The sequence below is a fragment of the Hyperoodon ampullatus genome (genome assembly GCF_949752795.1).
Source record: "Hyperoodon ampullatus genome assembly, chromosome: 14".
In the NCBI taxonomy this organism is placed as follows: domain Eukaryota; kingdom Metazoa; phylum Chordata; class Mammalia; order Artiodactyla; family Ziphiidae; genus Hyperoodon; species Hyperoodon ampullatus.
In genome coordinates, this window is record NC_136927.1 from 76,492,106 (window position 1) to 76,502,681 (window position 10,576).

Sequence of the window (10,576 nt, forward strand, 5' to 3'; positions counted from 1 at the left end):
ATCTTTTGAAGGCACAAAAAATATGGAATCCTTTCAGGAGGTGCCATGTTGGAGACTGACGGGCTGCTCCTCTGTGTCTGCAGCATAGCCAGTGTCTCTCCAATGTCCAAGGAGAGAAGCTGTTTCCTCATCAGCCCCAAACAAAGGGGTTGGCTTGTGTGGGAGGGGCAAGTAGACATTTCTTTAAATGGAACCACTGAGTGCAGCAAGATGTTTATGCTCTAAGAGATGTCTGGGGCTTGAGACCCCTGCCATTCCTTCAAGGAACAGTGCTTTGTTTCTCCCAGGCTCCCATCTCAGCCTCCCTTCTGGGCATGAGCTCAGTGAATAGAGCAGCAGGCAGAATCTCTTACACCACTCGTATTGGTTTTTTTCTTTTTCTTTTTGGTCCAAGATGGTGTCATTGAATTGGCATATGTTAAATGTAAAACTGTTGCAATTCCACTGTACACTTTTTCCATTAAAACTAATTCTGGGGACTTCCTGGTGGTCCAGTGGTTAAGACTCTGCCTTTCCATTGCAGGGGCCATGGGTTCAGCCCCTGGTCGGGGAACTAAGATCCCACATGCCCTGTGGTGCGGCCAAAAAAAAAACTAATTCTGCATGGAGAATTTTTATATGCATATATATAATTTCACAGTCGCTTTCAAAAGCTTGAAGATGACCCAACTCCTTGTTTTTATTTAATGTTTATTTAATATTTTCAACATTCTGATTCTTTAACAAGTTGAAAAGGAAGCTCTACTTTTACTGTAGTCAAATCAGCCAACACTTACAAAGTGCCAGACGTGGGCTGTCCCTGAGCCCAGGGATTGAGAAGATGAGACATTAGTCAGAGTCTGATCAGTAGGCAGAAACCACACCAATAATTTGAACAGGGAAAATTCTACATAAAGAATTGTTAAAAAAAAAAATAAATGAAAAATTTAAAAAATAAAATAAAGTTTAAAAAATTTAAAAAAAAAGAATTGTTAACTAGTCAAAGAGGGCTAACCACTGAAAGAAGTAGGAGAAGACTCTGAGGGATATGGAAGCAGAAAATGTGGGAAGCAGCTCCACAGACAGAAAGTGATCCAGGAACTAAGAGCTTAAATAAGCCGCACCCTCCTCCCCCCCCCACCACCACCCCCCGCCCCTCAAGACTGAGATTCAGCCCTTTGGAGAGTCGGCTCCCAGCTACCGCAGGAACCTGTAGCCTCCTGTGGATAGAGCACAGTCCAGAGCTGGTCTGTAGGAGTGACCCTTCAGGCAGCAGAAGAACGTGCCAGAGGACATGGGACCTGCATCGCTGACTCCCTCCCCGTCTTCAGGTCTTTGCTCAGGGAGCTTATTTTCAGAGAGAACCTTTCCTGACCAGCTTGTTTAAACTTGCTTCCCCACCTTGACACCGTCCCTACCATATCCCCATCCCTGCCTGATGTCCTCATCGTTTCACGTACTCCATCTTAACTTAAGTAGCTTGTTTACTGTCTGTCTCTGCCACGGGAGCAGGGATTTTTGTCCAGCTTATTCACTGTTCATGCCACAGCATCAAGAACCATGCCTGGCACATAGTCAGAGCTCAGTGAATTCAGTACTGGCTGAATCATTATTAGGGTTAATCTTTATCATCTAATATAGATCAGAAACTGTTTGCCAGCCTCCTCATCAAGTGCGTGGTCCAGTTGGAATTGATACAGACCATTGACAACATCGTGTTCTACCCTGCAACGAGCAAAAAGGAAGATGCGGAGCACATGGTTGCTGCCCAGGTGAGAGTGGCCTGAAGAAGGGCATCTGAGGGGAGGTGGTTCAGGTGCGGTGGTGTGCTGCAGCCTGGTGAGACTGGCTTGTAAGAGCCCAGCATGCTCACTGCTCCCAGGCCCACGTTCAGTGACAGGGTACTAGTAACTTAAAACTGGCCACGATGGGAGTATTTACACCACCGAAATCACCGAACGCTAAAAATCAGGCATTTTCTCCCCCCACCCTCACCGAGAGCCAGTTTACCAGCATACTACTACTCAGACTCCACCCCCCACCTTGGTGCTTCGAAAAAAATGTGTTATTAATCACAGGGACTATTCCTTATAATTGATATACAGTTTAACCATGAATCACTGAGAGGGAAAATATGTGGATAAAGGTACCAATTTTTCCTTCAGGAAGTGCACTTTTTTGTTTTCTATGTGCAACCTTTTATATATATGGTTTGCTTGGAAACAGAATTTGTTGTCCAAAAGTTGGACAGTAACCTTACACCATGGGTTGCAAACTTAAGTGCTTCAGGGGCTGGGAGATGCTGTGAGTGTGGGTGGCAGGCTTGGTGGGACAATGGGAACCACCGAGCTTGAGGCCCGCCAGAGCCCAGCCACCTCCAGCACCAGGGGCAAGTTGCTGTCAGGTGGGTCAAGCTGGGATGGTCTTCCAGTTTTTCAAGAGGAGTCAGAAATCAAGATTTTTCTCATATAGGGCATCTCTTGTTTATTAAATACTATAATTATTGATCAACAAAATACATCTGTTGGCCAGATCCAGCACAAAGGCTGTCCTTTTTCGGTTTTTGGTTTTATTTTTTAAGTATACAATTCAGTGGCTTTAGTATATTCACAGAGTTGTGCAAATATCCCCACCGTCTAATTCCAGAATATTTTTTTAACATCTTTATTAGAGTATAATTGCTTTACATTGTTGTGTTAGTTGCTGCTGTATAACAAAGTGAATCAGCTGTACATATACATATATCCCCATATCCCCTCCCTCTTGCGTCTCCCTCCCACCCTCCCTATCCCCCGCCTCTAGGTGGTCAGAAAGCACTGAGCTGATCTCCCTGTGCTATGCGGCTGATTCCCACTAGCTATCTATTTTACGTTTGGTAGTGTAGATATGTCCATGCCACTCTCTCACTTCATCTCGGCTTACCCTTCCCCCTCCCCATGTTTTCAAGTCCATTCTCTTTGTCTGCACCAGAATATTTTTACCACTGCAAAAGGGAACGCCCTAACCATCAGTGTCACTTGCCACTCCCTCCTTGCCCCAGCCCTAGCAACCATTAATCTATTTTCTGTCTCTATGGATTTGTCTGATTCCGGATATTTCATATTACTGGAATCATGTAATATGTGAGCTTTTGTGCCTGGCCTCTTAGCATAATGTTTTCCAGGCTCATCCGTATTGTGGCATGTATCAGTACTTCATTTTTATATATGACTGAATAATATTCCATTGTATGGCTGTACCACATTTTGTTTATCCATTCATCAGTTGATGGACATTTAGGTTGTGTCCATTGTCTGGCTATTATGAATAATGCTGCAGTGAACATTTTTATACAAATTTTAATGTGCACATATGTTTTTAATTCTCTTGAGTATATACCTAGGAGTGGAATTGCTGGGTCATATGGTAACTCAGTGTTTACCTTTTTTGAGGAATTGCCAGACTGTTTTCCAGAGCAGCTAGACTATTTTACGTTCCCATCAGCAATGTATGAAGGTTCCAGTTTCTTCACATCCTCACCAGTGGTTGTTACTGTCTTTTTTTTTTTTTAATTATTATAACCATCCCAGTGTGTGTGAAGTAGTATCTCTTTGTGGTTTTGATTTCCATTTCCCTAATGACTAATGATGTAGAGCATCTTTTGTGCTTGTTGGCCATTTGTATATCTTTGGAGAAATGTCTGTTCAAATCCTTTGCCCAGTTTTAAGTTGGGTTATTTATCTTTCTATCATTGGATTGTAAGAGTTTTTATATATTCTAGTTATTAGTCTCTTATCAGATAGATATATGATTTGCACCTATTTTCTCCCATTTTGTACATTGTCTTTTCAATTTCTTGATGGTGTCCTTTGAAGCACAAAAGTTTTTAATTTTGATAAAGTCCAAGTTACTATTTTTTCTTTAGTTACTTGTACTTTTAAAGTTATTTCTAAGAAAGCATTGCCTAATTCAAGGTCACAAAGATTTAGGCCTACATTTTCTTTTAAGAGTTTCATAATTTTAGCTCTTATATTTAGGTCTTTGATCCATTTTTGAGTTTATTTATGTATATGATGGGAGATAGGGGGTCTGCCTTCATTCTTTTGCATGTAGATGTTTAATTATCCCAGCACCATTTGATGTAAAGACTGTTTTTTCCCCATTGAATTGTTCTGATAGCCATGTTGGAAATCTCTTGACCATAAATATGAGGATTTATTTCTGGATTCTCAGTTCTGTTCCATTGATCTATATGTCTCTCTTTATGCCAGTACCACACTGTCTTGATTACTGTCGTTTTTTTAGTAAGTTTTGAAATAGGGAAGTATGAGTCTTCCAACTTTGTGCTTCTTTTTTCAAGACTATTTTGGCTATTCCATGTCATTTACATCTCCATATGAATTTTAGGATCAGCTTGTTAATTCCTGCAAAGATGTCAGTTGGAATTTTGATAAGGATTACATTGAATTTATAGATCAATTTGGGGAGTATTGCAAACTCTGCCCTTTTGTAACCTCTGGCTTCTAGGGAGGGTTGTGGTCTATTCCTAGAGGGCTCAACAAATATAAAATCCTTAATTATGTCTAATAATCCCTAATTATTTTAGGCAACACGTTCAATAAAAATTTCTAGCGTTCCATACCTATTTCTATGGTTTTTCCCTTCACATTTGAAACACAGTTGTCAATCTTATTAAAGTTCATTAATCACCTGATGAGGCTAAAGATGCCACTTGGGCCTTGCTTAACAATTTCTTTCAGTGAGTATGTTTTGAGACTCACACCTTCTATCACATGCACTACAGTTTGATTTTCTCATTTTCCAATTTCTTTATAAAATAAAAAGAGGACAGTGCAATCCTGTAGTGAAATAATTGGAGAAGTACACACTCCTGTTCATGCAATGAAAGCAGTACTGACAAAACTGAAACTCTGGCCAGCAAAGCCTGCCATCATGCAAGAGCTCAGCATATTCTTTCACCAGCCAGTGAGCAGAGTCTAAATGGAAAACATTTCAGGGTATTGAGGAATGAAGTGTACATTATAGAGAGGAGGACTTCTGGAGAGTTACGATGATCTCTGTCTGATACCACAGTGTCCAAAACCATTCCATCTTCTTTACTTAGCTCTCTTATCCTCCCCTCTCTAGCAAGACACGCTGGATGCAGATATCCATATAGAGACAGAGGACCAGGGCATGTATAAGTGCATGTCTTCCCAGCATCTCTTCAAGCTCTTAGACTGCTTGCAGGAGTCCCATTCATTCTCAAAGGCCTTCAACTCCAATTACGAGCAACGGACTGTCCTGTGGCGAGCAGGTAAGGGAGGAAGCACAGCAGATGGGACAGGTGGTCACACTGGTCACCATCCTAAAACATTAAAGCCTTTGGAAAATTCCTGGCATGGTACACACAGCTGGAATAACTTACCAGATATTTCATGCTTGAGGGAGAGAGAAGGGAAATTTCATCCTAGTACCAGGAATATTGTCCGGCACACGGGAGACTCTCAGTAAGTATTTGATGGAAAAATGAATTGGTAGAGTTTAATTGATCTAGCAAGGGCAAGAAATTTTACATTAGGTTAAGATTGTACAGTTAGGGACTTCCCTGGTGGTCCAGTGGCTAAGCCTCCGCACTCCCAATGCAGGGGGCCCAGGTTCATTCCCTCGTTGGGGAACTAGATCCCGCATGCGTGCCGCAACTAAGAGTCTGCATGCCACAACTAAGAAGCCCACATGCCACAACTAAAAGATTCCACATGCCTCAACTAAGACCCGGCACAGCGTAAATAAATAAATAAGTAAATAAATGTATGTATGTATGTAAAGTTAAGTATGATGATATAAAAAGTGTGGTCATCTAGGAGCAACAAAAGCATTCATACATTTTTTTGAGGCTTTTAGGGGTTTTCTCTCCCACCTGTACAAATAAATATATAAGTCCTGGAAGTGAGTGATATGTGTGTGCGTGTAGACACACATGTATGTGCAGGGGTGATGGTAGGAGTCTCATTTTGTGAACTGTGTACAAAAGTGATACTTTATATAATTCTTGTATTGTTACCATTACTTGAATTTTCCACCCAAATGCCTGTTTTAATCCATAATTTTAAAATGTCATTTTTCTCTATAGCTTTAAACTATCTAGGTGTTTTATGTCTTTGCCTATAATAAGATTTGGCTTAGGGACTTCCCTGGTGGTCCAGTGGTTAGGACTCTGCACTTCTACTGCAGGGGGCACAGGCTCGATCCCTGGTCGGGGAACTAAGATCCCACATGCTGCGTGGAGCAGCCAAAAAAAAAAAAAAAAAAAGATTTTGCGTATAAGAGTGGTTTTACACATCTCTGTGGCAGATTGGTATTGCTTTGTTTAAGAAAACGTGTTCTTCAGGGATGAGATACAGAGAAAAGGATACTTATGGAAGATTGTTCTGGCTGGTGTGTGTGGGATGGATTGGCAGAAGGAGAAGAGATGACAGAGACGCACTGAGGAGCTATTTCAGGAACTGCTGTGCAGTTTTCATCTAGGGCAGTGGTCCTTATTTTCAAATGATAAAATGCTCTAATGGAGGGTCTAATTTGGAAGGCTAGAAAAATAAAATAATTATCATGTTGGTTCTCAAAAAAAAACAAAAACAAAACGTGTTCTTATATGTGGTTTGTGAAAAAAATCTAGCAAGTCAGAGACATTCTAGAATTCTTAAGAGCTGTTACACTTGAGAAGATGAAATGAATGGCTTCACTAGCCAGTGAACAGAGTCTGAATGGAGAACAGCTCAGGGTGTTGAGCAAAGTGTATCTTGTGGGGAGGATGAGATGTCAGGGCTGCCTCATCTGGTATCACAATTGAGCCATATTAAAAATGTGAGATCTTTCAGTATTTCCTAAAGTAACTCAATTAGTTTCCCACGTGATTTCTCAGCATTACCCTGGAAGTGTGCACTATTTATATGACTATATCTGATCTCCAGGTTTTAAGGGCAAGTCTAAACCCAACCTTCTAAAACAAGAAACCAGCAGCCTGGCCTGTTGTCTGAGGATCCTGTTTCGAATGTATGTCGATGAGAACCGCAGGGATTCCTGGGAAGAAATACAGCAGCGACTTTTAACGTAAGAAGAATGATTTCTGATTAAATTTCTTACCTGTAATACACAGATGCTTCATAACAATACTGTGATTTGAAAAGAGTAGTAGAAAAATACCTATATGCTGACACCCTCACCAGGTGTTTTCCTTTTTGTTTTTTCATCCTATCTGGTTCTTCTATTTCACTTTTCTTAATGCCCTGAAGAGGGCAGGGCCTCATTTCTTCCATTCAACATTGTTTAAAGCACAGAAACATAGGCAGGGAAAAGTGCTCTGAGCTCAGAGTCATGCAGCCTGGATTGAAGTCCTGACTGGGTCCTCTTTAGAGCACTGTCAGCTCTAACATCCCACCATCCCTTCTTCCCAAGAGGAACGTATTAGAATCGTGTGGGTACCAGGATGTACTTACTTTGTGTGGAAATGCAGCAGTGGGCCGGCAGTGGATGGCATTGAGAGAGCCCCCTGCAAAGAACTAGATCTTTGTCACCCAGTTTCTTGGGCAACTGTGAGCAAGATGCTATGTCTAAGCCTCCTTTCGCTCCTTTAAGATTTGAAAACATTAACATGCAGTGCTGGCAAACACGAGATAAAGACACTCACTCTCAGATTTCTGGAAATCAGGGGGCATTATATATATATCAAGAGCCTTAAAGTGTTCAATCTCTTTCTTTGACTCAGTAATCCACTGTTAGGGAATCAGGATTCCCACAGAGAACATTCATTGCAGACTTATAAAGAGAAAACACTTAAAGCAGCTCGACTGTGGAATCGATAACTACATTGTGGTATATCCTATGATAGAATATTATGCAGCCTTTAAAAATGAAGTTTTGGGGAGTTCCCTGGTGGCCTAGTGGTTAGGATTCCGGGCTTTCACTGCCGTGGCCCAGGTTCAATCCCTGGTCAGGGAACTGAGATCCCACAAACTGCACAGCGTGGCCCCCCAAAAAATAAATTTTTTTTTAAAATGAAGTTTTTAAAAAATAATTTTCCTTGATGTGGGAACATGCTCATAATACAAGTTTCACCACAAAAAAGCAGGATGTAAAACCATATATACTTGTGATTTTTCAGTAATGTTTTTTAAAAACCTGGAATATTTCCTATTCCAGAATATTGTTATGTGTCTCTTAGGATGACGGAATTATGGGAATTTTTTTCTCTTCTATAATTTTTGCACTTTTCAATCGTCTTGCAATGAGAATATATGACAAGTCATAAACTGAAAAATGAATTAATTAAAGAGGACATCAGCAGCTCATTTCAATTTACATCAAGCCCAAAAGAGAACTACCTACATAGTCTCATAAAGTTTCTCTAAAGGAGATACATATATGTTTTTAGCACAACATGTTTTAAAAATAGCCGTTGTGTGCGATGTGGGAAAAGAAAGACAGTTCATGGTTAACTGTGGGTAACAGGCTCTTGTGCTGATTGTGCTGCAAACCCTGATTGAGCCCCAGCCACGTGCCAGGCCTGCACTGGGCTAACGTTTAATGTACTTGCTTCATTTCATCTTCACAGCAGCCCCTTGAGTTTGGTGCAGTTATTTATTCCCATTTTACAGCTAAGCAAACTGAGGCTCAGGATTTGTTCAAGATGGCACAGCCAGAGCAGGTGTTCACTAAATACTTAATTGCAAGAATAAAGAGTTCTTGGGACTTCCCTGACGGTCCAGTGGTTAAGGCTCCATGCTTCCAGCAGGGGCCAGGGGTTCAGTCCCTGGTTGGGGAACTAAGATCCCACACGCTGCACAGCGCAGCCAAAAGATTTTTTAAAAATAAATGAATAATAAAAGAATAAAGAGTTCTTCACTCCAGTGGAATGTGAGATGTTCCTCTTTTATTTGACATCACACCCCCCACCCCCCTTCTGATTCTTCTAGTGTGTGCAGCGAGGCGCTGGCCTATTTCATCACGGTGAACTCTGAAAGCCATCGGGAGGCCTGGACAAGTCTCCTATTGTTACTTCTAACAAAAACCCTCAAAATAAACGATGAAAAGGTATAAACAAGTAACGTCTCCACTGGGATTTGGGTTGGCTTTTCATTGAGACTTTGAAGTAACTACTTTCCTCATTCTTCCAAGGATGGTTACATAACTAGCACCATTCTAGATGCATCGGAGAGAAGTTAATTAATTACAAACAATGAGTGCCTGGGGTTATTGGGGCTTTTTCTCTCAAAGAGCCCCAGCGGAGAAAGGCTGAAGTTGAAGCCAGGCAGGTTGCTGTTAAACAGCTACCGTGATTTTCAGTGTGGCTTTGTTGGAAGGGAGGGTTGAGATTGTGAAACACTGGTTTAGAACTGGAAACTTGATTTATTAAAATGAAAGTTGACTTTGGTAGCAAGGTTGTCCCCAAATAGTTTGTGTTAGTAGTTAAATATAATTAAAAGAAGTTTTAATTTACAACTTTTTGCACCTACTTTCTAATAGCCAGAAAAAACACCAATATTATTTGCAAGAAGTTCCAGGGTGAGATGAATACTTTTGAAAAACTAGTGCCAAAAAATAGTTCCATGTCTAATTTTCTCTCTCTCTGTTTCTCCCACCTCAAGTTTAAAGCACATGCTTCAATGTACTACCCCTACTTGTGTGAAATTATGCAGTTTGACCTGATTCCTGAGCTCCGAGCAGTTCTGCGGAAGTTCTTCCTAAGGATAGGTGTTGTGTATAAGATATGGATTCCAGAAGAGCCATCCCAGGTACCAGGGACCCCGTCACCAGTATGGTAACCCTGGCCCCTCCGGGCCACTGCTGCAGCTCTGCAGCACTGTCACCACGCCGCCTCTGCCTGGCACATCTCGGGAAGGGTCAGACCGTAGAAAGTCGGCATCCTGGAGCTCAGAATGGCCTGGATAAAGATGGTTCCGTCAGAGTCCCCGACTGAGGCGTTGTGGTATTTCCCTAAACTGTTGCGCACCCAGTTAACACAGTAGGTGGGGAGTCTGTCTCATCTGTCATTCCACTTTACCGATTGAACTGCCTGTCATATCTGTCATTGCACTTGCCGTCATTCTCAAGCAAATTCCCACGATTGGCTGTAGATGTTCTGTCAGAGGAAGTCGCTCTCCTTGAAGATACTGAGCATAGCTGTATAGGTTTGTGATTATTAGAAAGTATGTTAATAAAATTTCTTGTAACGGCTGAGTGCCACCTAAAATACGCTGGGATCTTTTGTTGTTTGAGTGTGCTAGAGAAGTTTGAGTGTTTTTGTCAGTTGTGAGTCAACTGTAGTTATATTAGTTTGGGGAAAGGTAGGGGGAAAAGGGTTGGGTTTTTTGGGTTTTTTTTTTTTTTCTGTTTCATTTGTTAACGTCTGGGTGATTTTTAAAGCATTTGACAAAAAAGATTACTGAGGATTTGATTGAAGGCAGAGTTTAGTAATTAAGTTAGAATTAAGAGCTTGCAAGGTTTAAAAAACAAATGTAGTGCCTCCTGGCTCTCCCTGTTTTAGTAACTGGGGGAGAAAAAGTCTATAGGAAAAAGTCAACAATTGAATGAAGATGATTAGTCTTCAGTGAAGTAAGTA

At 41.2% G+C, this 10,576-nt stretch overlaps 1 protein-coding gene across 5 annotated transcripts in view; it reads left to right on the forward strand.

Moving 5' to 3' along the window:
* Nucleotides 1–10,194, forward strand: part of ARFGEF2 (ARF guanine nucleotide exchange factor 2) — a gene marked incomplete at its 5' end in the record, with an annotated part of 96,899 nt that extends 86,705 nt beyond the window's left edge. For all 5 annotated transcript variants that reach the window (XM_079719569.1, XM_079719565.1, XM_079719566.1 and 2 more), the window contains 5 exons: nt 1,621–1,751; nt 5,107–5,275; nt 6,930–7,068; nt 8,931–9,048; nt 9,603–10,194. In XM_079719569.1, the coding sequence (XP_079575695.1) occupies nt 1,621–1,751; nt 5,107–5,275; nt 6,930–7,068; nt 8,931–9,048; nt 9,603–9,779 (734 nt within the window). In that variant the 3' untranslated portion in view covers nt 9,780–10,194. The remainder of the gene's footprint in view (nt 1–1,620; nt 1,752–5,106; nt 5,276–6,929; nt 7,069–8,930; nt 9,049–9,602) is intronic.
* Between the last annotated feature and the right edge of the window lie 382 nt (nt 10,195–10,576).